The 20,528-nt window shown below is 38.7% G+C and overlaps 1 protein-coding gene across 1 annotated transcript in view; it reads left to right on the plus strand.

Moving 5' to 3' along the window:
• Nucleotides 1-20,528, plus strand: part of ADGRV1 (adhesion G protein-coupled receptor V1) — a 561,037-nt gene that overhangs the window by 477,375 nt on the left and 63,134 nt on the right. The window contains exon 87 of the mRNA XM_016186350.2: nucleotides 15,078-15,199. Coding sequence (XP_016041836.2) covers nucleotides 15,078-15,199 — 122 coding nt within the window. The remainder of the gene's footprint in view (nucleotides 1-15,077; nucleotides 15,200-20,528) is intronic.

Genomic DNA, 20,528 nt, shown 5'->3' on the forward strand with positions numbered 1-20,528 from the left:
AGCTATTAAATTCAATTTTTACTTATCTCCTAGTTTGCCAGAGGTATAAATTTGATGGAGTTAGGAGAAAGAGTCTTGAAGTCGGGCAGTAGTGCCCCGAGTTAAGCGCACGTGGTGCAAAAGCACAAGGACCGGTGATGGGTCCTGGTTAGAGCCCTGGCTCCCCACCTGCAGGGGAGTCCTTTCACAAGTGGTGAAGCAGGTCTGCAGGTGTCTGCCTTTCTCTTCCCCTCTCTGTCTTCCCCTCCTATGTCCATTTCTCTCTGTCCTATCCAACAACGACATCAACAACAAGAACTACAACAATAAAACAACAAGGACAACAAAAGGAAATAAATAAATATCAAAAAAAATTTTTTTAAAGAAGAAGGAGCCCTATTGTATCTCATATATCTCATTAAGGGGTGGTACTCTAAGAGATGATTCAATATCAAAACTATCACAACTATTTTGAAACTGCTACTACTCAGTTCTTTATGTTCTCATTTCACAATGAATTTTTTTGATATTTTATTTATTATATAGAAGCTGACAGGAAGAGCGTTAGGGAAGGGGGAGATAGACAGGAAAGGAAAGAGACACCTGCAGCACTGCTTATGAAGCTTTACTTTTGCAGGTGGGGACCAGAGGGCTTGAACTCAGGTCTTTGTCCATTGTAACATGTTCACTCTACCAAGTATCCCACTGCCTGGACCCTAATATTGAACTATTCTAAAAGGCAGAATTAATGAATTAATTGTTGAAATACTATAATCACCATCCCCAGGTTCAAGCCCTCAGTCTCCACCTGCAGGGGGAAAGCTTCACAAGTGGTGAAGCAGTGATGTAGGTGTCTGTCTCTCCCTCTCTCCCTCTCCCCACCCTCTTAGTTTCTGGCTATCTCTATCCAATAAATAAATAAATATAATACATACTAACTAAAAAATAGCCATCCTTAAACTGCTGAATAAAGAGAGAGCCCTACTACTTCCCACATAAACAAATTCATGACATGATTTCTGATAAGTGTGTACATAAACAATACAACTGAATCCATTAGCACTTGCTGAGTTCATCATTTAAAGTGATACAATAAAGGATAGAAACAACAAATGTTGGGGAGTAGATGGAGAGAAAAGGAGACTTTTGCACTGCTGTTGGGAGTGTAAATTGGTCCAATTTTTGTGGGAAACAGTCTGGAAACTTGTGGGGGCAGGGCGATAGTGCAGAGGGTTAAGCGGATTAAGCGCACACCGCATAAGGATTCCAGTTCCAGCCACCAGCTCCCCACCTGCAGGGGGGTCGCTTCACATGTGATGAAGCAGGTCTGCAGGTGTCTTATCTTTCGCTCCTCCTCTCTGTCTTCCCCTCCTTTCTCGATTCCTCTCTGTCCTATCCAACAAGAGCTATAACAACCACAACAAGGGCAACAAAAATGGGGGAAATAGCCTCCAGGTGCAGTGGGTTCATGGTGTTGGCATAGAGCCACAGCGATAACCCTGTAGGCAAAAAAAAGGAAGAAAGAAAGAAAGAAAGAAAGAAAGAAAGAAAGAAAGAAAGAAAGAAAGAAAGAAAGAAAAAAAAAGAAACTTCTCAGAACACTAGAAATGGGCCTACCCTATGGTACATCAATTTCTCTCCTGGGAATTTACCCAAAGGAAATAAAAACATCTATCAGAAGAGATTTACACATACTATGTTCATTGCAGCATAATTTATAGTAACCGAAACTTGGAAGCAACCCAGATGCCCAATGACAGACAAGTAGCTAAAACATGGTGGCATCTACACATTAAAAATGAGGGATAAAGAGACAGCATGATGGATATGCAAAAAAATATATATCTGCAGCTCTGAAATCTCAGGTTCAATCCCCAGCACCACCATAAGCCAGAGCAGAGCAGTGCTCTGTTCCTTCACATCTTCTTCTGTATCGGTCCCTCTGATTAAAAATAAAATGATGGGGAGTCGGATGGTAGTGCAGCGGGTTAAGCACACATGGCTCAAAGCGCAAGGACCATGTTAGGATCCTGGTTCGAGCACCCGGATCCCCACCTGCAGGGGAGTCACTCCACAGGTGGTGAAGCAGGTGTGCAGGTGTCTATCTTTCTCTCCCGCTCTCTGTCTTCCCCTCCTCTTTCCATTTCTCTCTGTCCTATCCAACAATGACGACGACATCAATAACAGCAACAATAATAACTGTAACAGTGAAAAACAACAAGGGCAACAAAAGGGAAAATAAATAAATAAATATAAAAAGAATATAAAAATAAATAAAACGATGAAGTCATATATATCCTTTGCCTCATCTTGTAGGAAACTTGAAGTCATCAAGAAATAATTACAAAAAGACAAAGACAAAGAATGTAAATAAAGAATTATTTACAGGTGAAACAAAAATAAGGACAGAGAGAGAAATCACAAAGCAAAATTTGGGCTGAGTGCAGAGTATTGCACCAAAGCAAAGTATTCTGGGGAAGGAGAGAAAGGGGGGCTGGTGGATAGAACCATGGGCCCCTGTTTCATGATGCACAGGGCCATTGTTCACCTGTGCCAGCAACTGCACTGTAAACCAGTAACTCTCCAATAAAAATGGAAAAAAGAGGTGAGGGTGGATGTTTGGCTTCACTGGGGGGGTGGGGGGGGAAGCAAAGGGGAGGATGGGATGAGATGAAGTCTTTTGGTGGTGGGAAGGGTGCTTATGTACACGCCTATTAACTTGTAGTTGTATAAATCACTATTTAACTAATATGAGAGGGGGAAAATTGACTGAATGTCTCAAACTTTTTAATGCACAGACCATAGGCTGAGTCTCTTAAAAGCTTACACCATGGGGGCGGGGAGAGCTTCCCTTAAACTAGTAAAAGATTTCAATTTTAAGTTTTCTGGCATGCTTCACTCTTTTAAAGGACATTCATTCTCCAAATCCTTTATTTACCCTAGGAAACTTACTGATGAAACATGACTTTCTGTTTCTTTGAAAGCTGCATAGAACAGTCACTCACATTTACTACTTTGATCTAAGAGCTAAGAGCTCCTTCAGTTTTAAATGCATGATTGCTGTCTTCTGTTCACTTTTGGACTTGGAAATACAATTTCTGATTTTTTTAAATGTATCTCTCTAAAATGATTGTCAAAAATTATGCATAGAACTTCTCTAGAAGGTAGAGGGAAAAAATCTGTTCAAAGCTGTTTTTATTATTTTTTTTATTAAAAATTTTTTTTAAATATTTATTTTATTTATTCCCTTTTGTTGCCCTTGTTGTTTTATTGTTGTAGTTATTATTTTTGTTGTCGTTGTTGGATAGGACAGAGAGAAATGGAGAGAGGAGGGGAAGACAGAGAGGAGGAGAGAAAGATAGACACCTGCAGACCTGCTTCACCTCCTATGAAGCGACTCCCCTGCAGGTGGGGAGCCGGGGTTCAAACCGGGATCCTTATGCCAGTCCTTGTGCTTTGCGCCACCTGCGCTTAACCCGCTGCGCTACAGCCCGACTCCCTCAAAGCTGTTTTTATCTTGAAGTTTTTTTTTTTTTTTTTGCATTGAAAACACTGTGTCTCCCCTTGACCTGGTCTACAAGCCTCAGATCAACATGGCGGTTCTATAATACTTTGAGACTCTTTTCTTATTTTTTTTTTAATGTCACCAAGGTTATTTCTGAGGCTCAGTGACTACACAAAGACTTCACTGTTCCAGGAAACTTTGTTTTCTTTTGTTTTTTGATAGAGAAAAAGAGAAATTGAGAGGGAAAGGGGAAACAGAAAGGGAGCGAGACACCTGCAGCCCTGCTTCACTGCTTGTGAAGTTTTTCCCTGGGATGGGGGTAGGGGAGTTGAGTCTGGATCTGTGAAGTTGGGAATGTATGTACTTAACCAGGTGTGACTCCTGGCCTGCTCCCTGTCATGACTCTTTCTAACTGACGGCATCCCAAGTTCCATTCTTGGTTTGCTATACTTTTCATATTATGTGCTGGCATTCTCTTTATTTAGAGATACTTTAAGTTTACAAGATTTAAAAACATTCTTCTGATTTAAAGAACTTGTTCTGGTTCCTTCTTGTAATCAAAATTATCTGCCTCATAAAAGATCCTATTTTTTTACAACGTTTCAGTGCACCACTCTTTTCAACCAATAGAATATTAAAAATATTTTTATTCCTTCCTGCACTTCAAAGTCCCTATATTCCTGCTTAATTATTCTTCCTATTTTTAAATGTGCTTTTTGCTCCTACCACCTTTTTCCCCATTCCTAGTGCTGTGGTTATTTATTATTTCACATCATCTCTTTTAAGTCACCATTTTCCTCTTCACACCTTTCTCTGTCTCCCTCACTGTATTTTTTTTCATTCCTGCTTTTATTTTCACTCTCAGTTACTTCCCTTCGCTCTTCCCTGAGATGGTATATTCATTAAACAATTTTGTTAGTCATCATTCTAATGACCTGAACACAATTTTCACCTTTTTTTAAAATTTTCCCTTTTGTTGCCCTTGTTTTTGTTGTTGTAGTTATTATTATTGTTGTTGATGTTGTTGTTGTTGGATAGGACAGAGAGAAATGGAGAGAGGAGGGGAAGACAGAGAGGGGGAGAGAAAGATATACACCTGCAGACCTGCTTCACCACCTGTGAAGCACCTCCCCTGCAGGTGGGGAGCCGGAGGCTCGAACTGGGATCCTTTATGCCGGTCCTTGCGCTTTGCGCCACATGCGCTTAACCCGCTGTGCTACTGCCCGATCCCCCCCATTTTCATCTTTTTTTAACCATTTATTAGAGCTATTTTGCAGTAGATACTGATTTACTCTGAGCATTTTTAAATTTATTTATTTATTTATTTTTATTTATAAAAAGCAAACACTGACAAAACCATAGTGCAGATGAAGAGTTGGGGTGGGGAGGAGGTCTCCGTTTTGCAGATAGCTAGTAGGCATAATTTAGTTATATTCCAAAGGGCCTGTGACTATACTAGTTTTTTTTTTTTCCCTGAGCCTGAAATCTGATAAGCAGATGGATCCAAGTTATTGTCTGGGGAGATGATGCCATGGCTGAGCATTTTTAACTAGGTCATTTCTGCATCTCAGAAATCTTTTAGATTATATTTAATTGATTTTTTATTAGTGATTTAATAAAAAAATAATTAGTGATTGACAAGATTGTGGGATGAGATACAATTCCACACAATTCCCACCACCTCACTCCAGAGTCAGACTACATATCTCCGACCTCAATCCACATTTCAAACTCTTTAATTGGCTGAGGGTTCATATGTGAAAATATATCATTTTCTTTTAATTGAGTTTGAAGAAGGCAAATGACCAAACTTGGTATCAACAGCTTTCAAGAAAGTAAATTACTCTTGAATGTTTTTTATTATCTTTGTTTATTGGATAGGGACAGCCAGGAATCGACAGGAAAGGAGGAGAGAGACCAGTATCACTACCAGTATCAGAAACCTGGGAAGCAGCATAATATTAATAAATTAAATTCTACATGATACAGGGAGGAGAACTATAACTAGCATCTTAAAAGCTTAAGGTTCACATGTGACACTGAAAAGCAAATACAGAAAGAAATCGTTGAAGCTCTATTAATGGGCACTTATCACTTTGTTCAAGTCACTTTGATTACCTGAACACAAATAACATTCATGTGGATGCCAGTGTCTGCTCAGTCTCCTTCTCCCTAGATCATGCACATAGCATTCAATATGGGGATTGCCTTCTATTTTAATGTTCTTTACTTACTTATTTATCTATTTTGTAAACCCTGAGCAGCACACATGCATCCGGCCACTTTTTCATTCACATAGAGAAGGAAAGATAACCACAGGCAGCTCCACTCCTCCAGCACCTTCTGTTTGGTGCTGGGACTCAAATCTAGACTGTGTATCAAGGCAATCTCCATACCTGGTGAGCTGTCTTTAGGGCCCCTAGTTATTGTCTTTCTTAATAAAGTTATTTTCCTCCCTTTTCTCTGAAAGGATTTGATCCAAAGTTCAGAGTGAGAACAGCCAATTTAAATTCACTTCCATTTCTGTGGGTACTGTGCCATTGTTTAAGTGGGTGATGATAAGCTTTTGCCTAAGATATCTGACAGCTTTCTGGTCTGCATATTTCTTCTTTTTTTAATATTTATTTTATTATTCCATTTTGTTGTCCTTGTTGTTTTACTGTTGTAGTTATTATTGATGTCATTGTTGGATAGGACAGAGAGAAATGGAGAGAGGAGGGGAAGACGGGGGGGGGGGGGGAGAAAGACAGACACCTGCAGACCTGCTTGACTGCCTGTGAAGTGACTCCCCTGCAGGTGGGGAGCCAGGGGATCGAACTGGGATCCTTACTCTGGTTCTTGTGCTTTGCACTGCCTGTGCCTAACCTGCTGTGCTACCACCCGACTCCCCTGGTCTGTATATTTCTAAAAACCTCTCGGTATATGGATTTGGTATTATCTCTCTATATATATTTACATAACAATAGAGTAAGTAATATCCTGTAAGCTCTTGGGAACTACCAAAATATTTTTCAAGACCAGAAAAAAAAATGCCATGATAAACTGATAACTGCTGAGAAAAGAAATTCAGTCAATCATATTGACAGGAAGGAACCACATTATTTAATTCAAGGAACTTCTCAGAATAGTAGCATGGCAATCAAAAACTGTTTAAATTAAATGGAAATTTTAATTTGTGATAGTTTTATAATATAGCTAGAGAACTGAATTCAAGAAAGGAAATAAACATTGAGGTCAGCTGGCACTAAGCCAGCCTGAGGGTTTACTAGACACAAGTTCTGGGAACTGACATATTTAACACACTGTAAAAATATTTTCTTGCACACATACAGTTATCTTGATTAATTTCTCTGAGACACTGAGTCAGAATTAACTCGAGACTTCAGTGTTGAATTTGAGCCTATTAAGTGTTCATGACTGCTTTGTGATATGCTATCGCACTATCTATAATACATAACTCGCTATTCGAGCCAAAAACACAGTAACCTAATTTCTAAAGTCATGAGACCATCTAGTAGGATTCAAAATAGAGACATAGACAGACTGAAAGATGCATTGTACATTTCATTGAATTATAATAGCAAGTATGTTGAAAATTGCAGTTGATTGTCTGAGCATGCCTTGAGATGAGTGTGTTGAACCCTCTAACAACTGACTGACTGCTAATGTAATTAAAGGCAGATTAAGCCAGGCTTTGATCCTTCAGATGACTGACTTTATGTCAGTGTTGGACTCTGATCTACTAAAACCTTCTGTCACTATTTTGAGATTTTAAGAGATATTTATGAAAGACACAGAAAATTACTATGTTGACCAATTCAAATGATAATAATTTATGTTATATCTGGGTTTCCACTGCTCTGGGATGAGTTCTTCAGACAGACAGACAGACAGACAGCGTCCTGTAGCAGCAAAATTGCCCCCAGTGTAATATGATTGGGCTCACAGCTGGGTCACATGCTTGGCAAATTTGGCAACTTCCAGGTGAGCTGTTTAGTGAGCCTCCAAATGATCATTTCTGTACTGTAATTTTAAGAAATTTTTTGTCAGGAAAAAAATCATTTTATTATTTCCTTAAGAATCACAGACATATCTCCTCCCCCACCCCATCCTCTGCAGTGGGATATTGTCTAAGCAACTTTGGAGCTTAGATGGCATTACTCTAATAACAGCTCATGCAAGGTCCACTTGGATGTCTCAACCAAACTGATTACTCTCTTTAGGTTCCAAATTATAGCCTGCAAATTGAAAATGATATATATAACTTTTTCAAGATGAGACCATAATTCTATCTTTGTGCCACTTTTTTTTTTCAACCCCAATAAATCACACTCAAAATAGGCTTGACACCAAACCATCCTCTAGTTTTTAAGGGAGTCCTGAGTTGAGTTATTCTTTCAATTCTCAGCAGACCTTGAGACTCTGAGAATTCGCTTCCATTCTTTCCAGTATCCATGTAAAATATATTTAAGCTAGTTTTAATTCTCTTCTCTGCCTGTAGGTCCAGGGTATCACATATATAGATCTTTTCAAATCAAACTTGCTTCCTTCATGTGTCTGCAAAATTCAGGGCAAATCCATGTCAGAAGGAACCAGGTGTCAGCCCCCACTGTGATTGTGTTTAACGTTTCAACCTTATGTTTAAAATAACCTGCTTGCCACCTTCTAGAGCCTAAATTATCTTCTGGAGCAGAGGTTTACAAATTGTCCATCAAAACACATGGTGACTGTCATTGTCACCAGTTAAAATAGAGTAGGAGGGAATAGAAAAGTATAGTGTAGTATAAAAAAGGGAGGGAAGAATTAATATGAGTGTATATAAACACCATTCTCACCACCAAAAGACTGTGTCCCATCCAATCCTTGCCGCCACCCACCCCCGCCCCTTGCCCCCAGTGAAGTTGAGCTTCTGCCCTCAACCCAGAGATTTTTTACTTTGGTGTCCTGCTCCAAATTCAGTCAAATCCTGCTTTGAGTTCACCTTTCTGTTCTTCTTTCTAAACCTTTGTTTATGAGTGGGATCATCCCATACTCATCTTTATCTTTCTGATTTAGCTCACTTGACATAATTCCTTCTAGCTCCATCCAAGATGGGGCAGATAAGGTGGGTTCATTGTTCTTAATAGCTGCGTAGTATTCCATGGTGTATATATACCACAGCTTTCTCAGCCACTCATCTGTTGTTGGGCACCTGGGTTGCTTCCGGGTTTTAGCTATTATGAATTGTGCTGCTATGAGCATACGTGTACAGAGCACACTCTTTTCCATACATGTGGACATAGGTTCAAGCCCCCAAAGTCTACACTGGAGAATCATGTAAAGGGGAAACTTTACAGTCAATGGAGAGGTGCTACGGTATCTTTCCTTCTCTCTGTGTCTTTCTCTCCCTCTGTGTTTTCTTCCCCTTTATTCCTGTAGTGGGTAAGTCCTACCCATGGGCCATATACAGCCCTCAAAATCATGGGCTCTGACCCTGCCATAGCAACCAAAACTTTTTATTCATAGTAGCATTAAGTGCTAATTTATTTTAAACTTTTATTTATTATTGGCTAGAGACAGAGAAATTGAGAGGGAAGAGTGTGATAGAGAGGGAAAGAGACAGAGAGATACCTTCAGCGCTGCTTACTCGTGAAACTTTCCCCCTGCAAATAGGAACCAGGGTCTTGAACCCTGGTCCTTGTGCACTGTAATGTGTGTGCTTATCCAGGTGCACCACCGCCTGCTAAGTTCTAATTTTTAAACTGATATTTTTTTGTATGGCTCGTGGCAGAAATAAGGGTTCCAGCAACTGCGAATCAGGCCTACAGGTGGTTATCTGACTCTCTCCCTCTCTATCTTCCCCTCCTCTCAGTATCTGTCTGTCCTGTCAAATAATAACAGAAAAAAAAAGCGGGGGGGGGGGGGGAATGGCCACCACTAGGAACACTGGATTTGTGGTGTGGGCACTGAGTCCTAGCAATATCCCTAGTGAGAGGAAGAGAGAGAAAGAGAGAGAGAGGGAGAGGAAGGAAGAGAGAAAAGAAAGAGTAAAGAAGGAAAGGAAGGGGGAAGGAGGAATGAGGGAAAAGAGAAGAAAGAGAGAGAGAAGGAGGAGGTGGGAGGTTCATTCCCCACTCTTTCTCTACCTGAAGGAAAAAAGACAATTATTTGTAAATTATTGATTCTAAAGTGCTCACCTTATTAAAAATGGCTACATACTTACTACTTCACACAGAGTGAGGATACACAAACTCTTAACTGCCACAACAGTTGCGACTGACATAGATACAGGCGTCACAGGATAGAGTGTTATCCCTGTTAGCCAAAGTTTTCAAGAGTTCTTTTGGGGATGTGTTGAAATCCTGAAAAAGGAAATTGAAACCAAATACAGAACTGGTTACACATGAGACTTTAGGAATCCAAGCTACCCAAAGGAGATGCAGACTATTTCTATGAACAATTTGCAAATCCAGTCCATGAGTTTACTATCCATTCCACCCAAGTTATCCTAATGCCGACTTGGCAGTGCTATGGAAAACGTGCCTGATTATGACTTTATGTTTACTTGTTGTTGAGAAAACTGGTGAATTCCATGGATTGTGGAGTTTGTTAAGTTTTCCTATCTTAACTCAAATACACAATATTCTCATCAAGAAATGGGTCAGTTCCATGAAATTTCTTTGTCACTGTGTCTTTTTCATCTCAAGATAAAAGCTTTTATTTCAAGAATAAAGTTGTTTGATACCTTACTTTCCAATTACCTCCCCTGTCCCTCCCAATTAAAAAGTAATGCCTACCTATTCCTGGAAAGAGACCCAGCAAGTGTATTAAATCCACAGTACTTCACAGTTGTGTCCTTTGTTTTACATTGATGAGTTTGCTTTAGTAGCACATTAGATTGTTAGAATCAGAAGGTCAGTGAGGTAAAATTAAAACAAGTACTTCAGTGGTTGTAAACACAGAATAAATTTCAGCCTCATGTAAATGAGGTGAGATTTCCATAATAAAGCCGTAGTCACTATTACTGGAGCATAACAATAAAAGCCAGCACTGCCACTACAAGGAAAAGAGATAATAAAGAACCCTGTACTTTCTTTAAAACAGTGACAATTAGATTCATTGAAATCATTTTTTCACCAAAAACAAAGAGATGCTACACCTTCCCAATGGGATCTCTCTCCATAAGTAGCCCCTCTTAATGAGAGTTTGAAATGACATATTCACCTGCTGTTGTCTTTGTCTTGCCACAAGTAATTTCTTCCACTAAAACCTTTTCCAAACTACCTTGTTTTTCACATTAGTGACTCCTTGCTAATTTGCATATTCAAATGACTCCTTGCTAATTTGCGTATTTAAATGAAGTACTTTTAAAGATTTGATACTCCCCACCCCCAGTGGAACTTCATCTTGACAGTAGTTTGTTTGCCTTTTCTGGGGCACAGACAGTTATCTGATTTGTAGCACAGTACAAATGATATTAAATCTGCCATCTTAGCCACCTTTAAAAATGTGTACAAATCAGTGGGATGAAGTACATAGTCATCATCACCATTAGGTTTGTGCTTTTTCATCATGTCAAACAAACTTTGTACCTGTGATCAATATCACTGTATTTCTCCATTCTCCCTGGTGACCTCTGCTCTACTTTCTGTCTCTAAATTTACCTGCTATCATCAGCTGATCTCAACAGAATTATACTTTATTTGTACTTTTGTGTCTGGACCAATTTTTAAATAATGCTTTCAAAGTTTATATACATATATATGTCAGAATCACATTGTACCACTATAGGTATATACAGTATTTTGATTAGACATTCACCTATAATTGGTACATAAGTCTCTGTATATTTGAGTCTCTGCTTTCAGTTATTTTGATTAGATATGTAGAATTGAAGTGGCAGATTATACGGCAATTCTATGTTTTATTTTCTGAGGTCCCACAGCACAGTTCTTCATAAGAACTCCACTGTTACACACACCTACCAGCAGTGTACAAGGATTCTAAATTCTCTTCATTCTTGCCAGCATGTATTATCTTCTAGTTGCTTTATAGTTGAATACCATAGTGAGTATATCACTGCAATTTTGATTTGCATTTCTTCATGACTAATGATATTTAATATCTCTTCATGTGCTCATTGACCACTTATCTTATATTCTTCTTCTTCTGGCGTTTGCCCTTCTTCCATAGCCAGTCAACAGGTCAGGTTGAAAGCTGTCAGGAGCTGCTTGTTGCTGGCTTTGAAAGTGACTAGGATCCATGTGGATTCAGTCGGCTAGGAAGGATCATCAGTTTCCCCAATGAATGGGTACTCACGGGATGCACCACGACAAGGTCGATCCAATGCATTCTCCCCCCTTATCTTATAGAGAAATATCTATTCAAGTACCTTGCCAATTTTTGAGTTAAACCAGTTGCTTTTTGTTGTGGAGGTACAAGAATTTATGTATTCTGAATAGCATAGCCGTTCATACAGCTACCCTTATACTTTGAAGTAATACTGTGATTTTGGAGCTTCTTTTTTTTTTGAGAACCCTGAAATAATTATGTTTTCTGTTAACTAATTTACCCTCCAAAATAAAAGTTTCTAACATTGCCTATTATAAATGCTTGTTTGGATGAACACTGACTAAAACAGAAAACAAACAAATAAGTTACTTATAGTTCAGCAATTGTGTCAGCTGAGCAAATATAAAGCTAAAATGATTTTTCTTAAAAGGAACATTTGTTTTTGATCGACCAAGTATACTTAGTAGCTGTTTTAAACAATAATGTCACAGCGGCAGCACACACTCCCAGCATCCCCTCCTTCTCTCTTCTCTTTGTTCCCCTGGGCAGGTCCCAAAGAAGGCAAAAGACCATCCACAGAGACAATGTAATGCAGGTTCTCAGGGCTTTCACTTGTACCAGCCCCTTCCAAGACCTTATACCTAGTTATACTTTACTGAATTGTATGTATGTATGTATGCATGCATTTGAGCCTTACCTTATGTATGGCCAATTCCACTATTCCAGGCTACTTTTTCCTTCCGAGAGAGCTAGGTGAGAGGAGACATCTCAGCACCAGAACTTTATTTGGCGCTTTGGTTTGAGCCTGGGCTCTCTCTACACATGGTAGGGCAGACAACCTGGTTGCTCTCTCTCAGATGTGGATTTTTTTTTTTTAATGTATTTTATTTGTTTTGCTTTAATGAGAGAGAGGGAATGGGGGCGGGGCAGGGAGAGAGGTTAGGGTTGGGGACAGAGTAATAGCTATGCCTAAGGCCCCAAAGGTCCAAGTTTCTGTCCCCAGCACCACTGTAAGTCAGAGCTGGGCAGTGCTTTGGTTTCTTTCTTTGCATCTCTCTCATTGAATAATAAATAAATAAAAATGTTTTAGAGTGAAAGAGATAGAGAGAGACACTAAAGTACTGCTGTGCTCTGGCCCATGGTGGGACTGAACCTGGAACTTTGGAGACCCAGGCATGAAAATTTTTTTGCATAACTATTATGCTACCACCCCCTCCCTAGGCCTGTACTTTTTAAAGAAGCCTTTCTGGGCTGGGTGGTGGTGCACCTAGTTAAGTGTATGTGTTACCATGCACAAGGAACCAGGTTCAAGTTCCTGGTCTCTACCTGCAGAGGGAAGGCTTTAGGACTGGTGAAGCAGCGCTGCAGGTGTCTCTTGTCTCTCTTTTTCTCTCTTCCTCTCTAACTCTTCCTCACTCTCAGTTTCTCTCTGCTCTATCAAATAAATAAATAAATAAACCAATAAACAAACAAATAAAATGTCTTTCTTTTTTCCTGAAAGAACCACTTCCAAGTTTCTATAAACTTCAGGCTACAAAATTCAGATATGGCCTGGATATGTTCTTTCATCAGAAATTATGCCTTAATTTGTGTTGTATTGCAAAAGAAAGAAAGAAAGAAAGAAAGAAAGAAAGAAAGAAAGAAAGAAAGAAAGAAAAAGAAAGAAAGAAAGAAAAAAACAGCCCCAGTCTGTTGTTCAATGTACCGAGTCATTCATGACTGGCTTTCTTCTTAACAGAGTTTCTAACTGGGAGTGCTAAGGCCTAACATGGGCCTTTGGTCTTTCTGGTCAATCACAAATGCACTCTTTTCCACTGACTTTTAGCATTACAAAATACTAGTTTAGCTATAAACACCCAAAAGAACTTGCAAGCCAAATTTTGAAACTGTGTTTCCTAGCTGTTTATGGAAAATACTCATGTCCTTTAGTTTCCTAAATTTACGGTACTAAGAAGGAAAAATAAAAGCTTTCTGGCATTGTATCAGATTTTATGATTTCATTAAACAAAGATTTTTATAAAATTTAACATTCTTTTGGTGACTGCTACTCTGTGTATGTTCATTTTATTGTGAGGTGGGAAGAGATCAGAGTACTACTCATTTCTTGCTTAAAGTGTTGCTGGGGATTGAACCTGGGACCTCAAGAGTTTCAGACATTAAAGTTTTTACATACCCATTATGTTGTCTCCTCAGCCTGATATTTTTCTTTTCTTACTTAAGTAGTTAAAGTAAGATAATTATTACCCAAATAGCAGAGACATGTGAGGAGGGCAGTGGCCCTCTTTGACCCTGAAAAATTCTGAAATACTGAAAATACTGAAAAAATATTGAGACAAGATTCATGAGAAAATTGTGGACAGGGGGGTCAGGCGGTGGCGCACTGGGTTAAGCGCATGTGGCGCAAAGTGCAGGGACCGGCATAAGGATCCCGGTTCGAACCCCCGGCCCCCCACCTGCAGGGGAGTCGCTTCACACGCGGTGAAGCAGGTCTGCAGGTGTCTGTCTTTCTCTCCCCCTCTCTGTCTTCCCCTCCTCTCTCCATTTCTCTCTGTCCTATCCAACAACGAACAACATCAACAATGGCAATAATAATAATCACAGCGAGGCTACAACAACAAGGGCAACAAAAAGGGGAAAAAATGGCCTCCATGAGCGGTGGATTCATGGTGTAGGTACGGAGCCCAGCAATAACCCTGGAGGGAAAAAAAATAATAAAAATAAATAAATAAATATATAAATAAAAGAAAATTGTGGATAACATCCACAGTAGTAGTAGATCACCACTTCCCTTAGCTCTTAACCTATAAAATTAATGTCTTCTCAGTCAGAAGATGAAAGTACAGATTTTCTCATCGCACACGCACACGCACACGCACACACACACACACACACACACATTTTTGCAGACTTTTTTTAAGAAAAAAAAAAGCGAGTACATTGCTGCCTACCATTGTTTGGTGGAGATCCTTTTAAGATTTATACTTAAGATTTACATCCTTGGGACTGAAACTTGATTTCTTACAATTGTTTATGACAGTTCCAGAACAGTCCAGCAGATGGTAGTCTAGGAGAAGAACAGCTCTCAGTCCCCCACCCCCATCCCTACCCTCCCTGCTTACTGGCAAAATAGAAAGATTGTGGACTCAGCAATGTGCCTTTGCTGGTCTCTTCTCTGACACAAGATTGGGATTTCCAAGGGTGTTCTTACAAAATGAGTACTTAAGCTTCACAAGTATCATGAAGAAGAAACCAAAAACAGTTTTGTGGATGTATGACTGTGCTGTCCTAAAACTAAACTTTTTTTTTTTTTTATGATTTCTAGAAATTCCGCTGATTTTATACCTCTTTGCCCTGATTTCTGTGACATGGCTTTGGGGAGGCCTGCATATGGCTTACAGACACTTCTGGATGTTGGTCCTCTTTGTCATTTTCAATAGTCTTCAGGTAAGTCTCCGTTGCATTTTACTTACTGGCAGCACATTATTTCCTGGTGAACACAAAGCATGGAGTTTCCCTATGAAAGAGCCAATGTGGACTCACACATTGAATAATACCACACCAATTCATAGACTAAAACAGCGAGGGGTTAAATCTCTAAAGCTTGAAATGTCATTGGAATTCTATTATTGCTAATTGTTCAGATAGGGAAGACATAAAACATTTACCCTCCTTCATGTCAAACCCCTATTTCTTTTTCACCTAAATTGATGTTTGTAAGTTTTGAAGACATGGAATCCATGTCTTGGATGGTTGCACATACTTGGATGTTGGCTGTGTTTTGCAGTTAGATGAACTGAGGAGTGAAATAGGCAGTTATATTCAAGCCATCCCCTGTTAGTATCTGGTACTTAGTTCAAGGACAGTGTTTTGGTTCTCTGAGAAGTGATTGACATCTTCCTATTCTGGCACTGCCCAGCTGAAATTAGTTTTGTGAGAGTGCTTGGATAGTGTAACTAGAAATTATATAACTGTGGCAAAAATGAAAGCTGACATATTTAGTGCTTTTGTTAAATGGGAAAAAGTTGCACCCTGAAATTATCAAATGGAACAAATGAAATCATCTTCCTTATTTTCCAAAGTGAATAGGTCTGTCCTAGACTAAAATATTCCCTTGAATTTACCAAAGAGACCTCAAAGTAGTCTTTATTTTGACCACCATTTTGCTGGAAGCTTGTGTAGAGAAAACATACTAAGATTGTAGCTGAGAAGAGGGCCTATTTCTTCCTGCCCATTGCTAACTATGTCCCATAGTTTCTCTGCAGATGACACTTTTCACTGCATAACTAATTTGCTGCGAGGGAAGTTTGTAGTGAGAGTAAAACTTAAAGATTTTTAAAAGCAGTATGAAAAATTAATAACACAATTCAATGTACAGAATATTTGAGATGACCTAGTAGAGCGAGTTGGTTTCAGCAAACAAGCTAGTGCAGGACTTCCCTGTCTGAGATTTCTAAGGCCAGTGTAGTGCTTCGTTTTCTCTCTTTCTCATATGAAGCCCTCTTTCTGTCTCACATGAGTTGAGTAATAAAATAATAATAATAAAACCAAACTATTTGAGCACTGATAGATTAAAATAAATTAAAATCTGTTGAAAGGCTTTGAATCTGCCAATACTGTACAAAATAGATTTATTTTTGTGTATTATACCTACAAAGCACTTGTCTTTTAAGGCATTCATTCATTCATAATTTCATGCATTGCTTTTGGTGATCAACTTACTGGAAGTTTGATATCAGATATTTTAAAGCCACCAGAATGAAATCAAATATTATCTCAATTTCTTTTTTTTTCTTCTTTTGTGACAGAGTTGACTTTAAGTCAGTTACCGATATGACAAAACTCATGATGCTTATAGGTAGACTCCTTAGAACTTAGGTGCTCGTTCTTTGACTGAGCCACAGGAATGAACAGCTCAGGTCAGAGACCTTGTCTTGATTATCTTTGAATCCCTATGGTCTACTGTAAGACACAAGCAGCTAGCCTACAAAAGTTCTATAGTTGTGGACATTCAGTGGTACATAGAAGAATAATTGGGACTTTTATTGGCATAACCTTCTTAAAATTGAGAAATTTCACCTAGAAATGAATTTCTGTTTTTTCTTTCATTGACAGTACTTGCATAGTAGTAATTTGCAACTCCTGAGTATTCTCTCTGGATGGACATGGGACCTTATTCGACTTGATATACTTAATTCATACGCTTTACATATCCTCTAGTTTATGCTGCCTACCGATACTTTTTAAATGTGGTGTGTGTGTGTGTGTGTGTGTGTGTGTGTGTGTGTGTGTGTGTGTGTGTGGTGATGGGTATTCTATGGCAGAAAAACCATGTTACTTTAGCCTGCAAAAGTGATTGATTTTTTTCTAGACTCAGTAGGAGGTTGAGGAAAGAGGAACTAAAAGGTTTTGCACTTGTAAAGTTAGTGCAACATCCTAAACATAGATATTGAAATTTAGCCTTTAAATCAAGTGAAACCAGTTGGGGGGGATCTTTCATATACTTTTATAAATTTTTATCTTATTTTATTTATTAATGAGAAAGATAGGAGAGAGAGAGAAACAGATGCTTATATATCTGAAGGTAGAGAAAGGAAGCATGGTATGTGACTATAAAAAACTTCTATGGAGCTAAAACTATGAACAATTAGAATTCACACTTTTAAAAAAGATTTATTACATATCACTTACAATAAAAGAAAGAACTGGGGAAGAAACCTGAGCAGACAGACTACAGGACTATCATTCTTGAAACACCCCCCCACCCCCGTTCAGTCCCTGGCACTGGCACTGGCTCAGCCAGGCCAGAGTGGGCATGAGTCTCCCTGTCAGAAAATAAGCACTTCTTTAAAATACACCAAGAGGGATGAGGTGAATCCTCCAGCATCGCTTCTCTTTTACCAAATTAGTGATGCAGTGGCAGCATGGGTACACCTGTGTGGCTTTATTAATCGTCTTAGCAGCTTCAGCTTCGCTCGGCATTACCTAACAGAATGTACGAATACTTTGGTTCTGCTGAAAAACAAGATCAGAAGAGAAAAACACAAGTAGAACCTGAACTGGAGTTGGTGTATTGCACCAAAGTAAGACTCTGGGGTGGGGGTGGGGGTGGGGATGGGGGGAGAATACAGATCCAAAAAGGATGACAGATGACCTGGTGGGGGTTGTATTGTTATGTGGAAAACTGAGAAATGTTATGCATGTACAAACTATTGTATTTACTGCTGAATGTAAAACATTAATCCTCCAATAAAGAAATTTAAAAAAAAGAATTCACTTTTTATACCTTCTTTTATCCCTGAAAGTTGAGCATCAAGGACATTTCTTGAGAGGAATGGATTGAAAGCTTGAGGTAAAGATAGAAAAAGCAATATCTGGGCAGGAGAAACTAAACAAACTATGGAGGATTCGAAGATAAACAGGAAGTTAAATGCTTGGAGAGAAATTGATGAGACTCAATAAAAGTTGGGCAACTGAAATCGGTAACTGAACCAGAGAGCAGTGAATTAATGTAATTGAGCCTCCGGTTAAAATAGTCACCAATGTAAGCTATAAGTTATACATTCAAGAAAATATTTATTGAACTCTTATGAAGGTTTACTTAATAAAAGAGAACTATGAACATAAATTATATTTCGGGGGAGGTATGAGAAAAATTGTTGTGGTCTTTTTCTTTAAGGAATTTAAAACTCTAGAAATATTCAACCTAATATATATATATATATATTTTTTCAGTTGGGTTAATAGCTTGCTGTAAATACGATTGTTGGTACATGTGTAAAATTTTCTTTATTTTCTGCAAAATACTGTCACTCCCAGCTTAGGTCCTTCTCCACCATCATGCACTAGGAATTAAAAAGTTCTCTTCAACAAATGGTGTTGGGAAAATTCAGTTGAAATGTCCAACCCAATAGTTAATGAGTCCCATCTACACATGGTATTAGTGAGGTAGTAACAGTTTTTAATCACTATTTATCACTATTGCATAGTATTTGGTACATTCCTGAACACATGGATGTTCAGTGAATCAGTCCTAAAAGGCATGTGCACTAAGAAACACTTATTATTTCTCTGAGTTTACAGGGTCTACAAAACTTTATTATGTATCTTATGCTTGGTTGCTGGTAGAGGGGAAGGGTGAGTTCAGAAATAGGCAAAAGATTTTCCTTTCTTTGTCCTTTTCACCTCTGTTTGCCAGTCCAAGAGTGGGTTATAACACTCTTTTTTTGTATCACCCTGACCACCCCTTGTCTTTTTCCACGATGGCCCAAATACCCTACCTTCTCCAGAGAATCCCAGGTTTAAAGCTGCTTTTTTTCTGGAGCTCACACCAGGTATATTGTCTCAAAGTTGCCATCTTGGCTCTGCCTGACTACAACTTTTTCAACTGTTTGTAGTCCAGTTAGACTTAGTTATAACTAAGGTATACTCACAGATATGCAACACGGAGAGTACTCTCTAGGTCTGATACTCAGGTGGTAGGCACTGTTAGAATTCCCATCAGTTGATAAAATGTTGAAATAATTGCTGGTAAACTCTCTGCATATGTCCCAAGCTTCCAGGCACTTAAGCTAAAATATCCAGACATCTGGTAAATAGATGGCTAATGCTTAAGCTACCAGGAACCTCCTCCAGCTCTATCTAGACCAGTAGCTGTTTGGGTTTGTGTGTGAATATACCATACCCCTTAAACAGTTTTCATATCGTTCCTAGATGAATTATGTTCTAAGATATGTTTTTTTTATTTTCAGACTGATTCAGGTTTTTATTCACTATTTCAAGTTTTCTTCTGGGACTCTCACATTTACTGTATCAAAAAGATTTTAAATGGCAACCTCCTTACAAGTGAAAGATAATGAAGATAGCCAGCAGTAACAAGCATGAGCTTCTTGAAGATGATGGAAAATAAATTTTCAGAGAGGATTCATATGCATAGAAGACCCTTTACAAATGCTGAAATGCATTCTTCCTCAAATGCATAATAACATGGCAGGAGATCAGAACTTTACATAGTGTTTGGGATATGACACTTCTCAGTATGTGAGTTATGAAACCACATTCTTTGGAGTCTTGTTTGCCCATCTCTCAGCAGCTGGCTTATACTTGCTCATTTATATAATCATCTGGTCTCGAGATGTTCCCTGGAAGTTTTTTAATCATTCTGTGCTTCAGAAAAGGGAGTTTGTAGCTGATAATACACAGCTTATATTCAAATTTAAGGTCAACTGGTTAAAATCATTTTCATTCTAGTCCTGTGTCTTAAACATCTAAATGTCTGGGGAATAAATAAGTAGACTCAAAGTTGAGAGCAGTTTCTCTTTTTTTTTTTTTTCTTTTTAAAGTTGTTCACAGGCGACCACTAGAGTGTCTTGGACACATAATGCAGTTTTCTAACATAGAAAAACAGTGTTCTGCTGTCCTCCTTCATCTCCCTCCCTCTTTCCCTTGTGTTCTTCCATATATATATATTGTTGGTGTCTTTAAAAATTTCAGTTTTAAAAACTCAAGCTCTTTTAGGAAGAGATCTTCCCAAATTAAAATGATCCTTGTGGTATCATTTTTAAGGAAAATATTTCTTTGCTCACAGAAAAGATGCCAGTTTCATTGCAAATGGAACAGAAAAGGGAATTACTAATTCTCCTTTAATTTTCTTTTTTTTTTTTTTTTTTGCCTGTAGGGTTATTGCTGGCCTTGGTGCCTACGCTATGAATCCACTGCTCCTGGAGGCTATTTTTTTCCATTTTGTTGCCCTTGTTGTTGTGCTTGTTGTTGTTGC

Source organism: Erinaceus europaeus, chromosome 11 (assembly GCF_950295315.1).
Source record: "Erinaceus europaeus chromosome 11, mEriEur2.1, whole genome shotgun sequence".
Lineage (NCBI taxonomy): Eukaryota > Metazoa > Chordata > Mammalia > Eulipotyphla > Erinaceidae > Erinaceus > Erinaceus europaeus.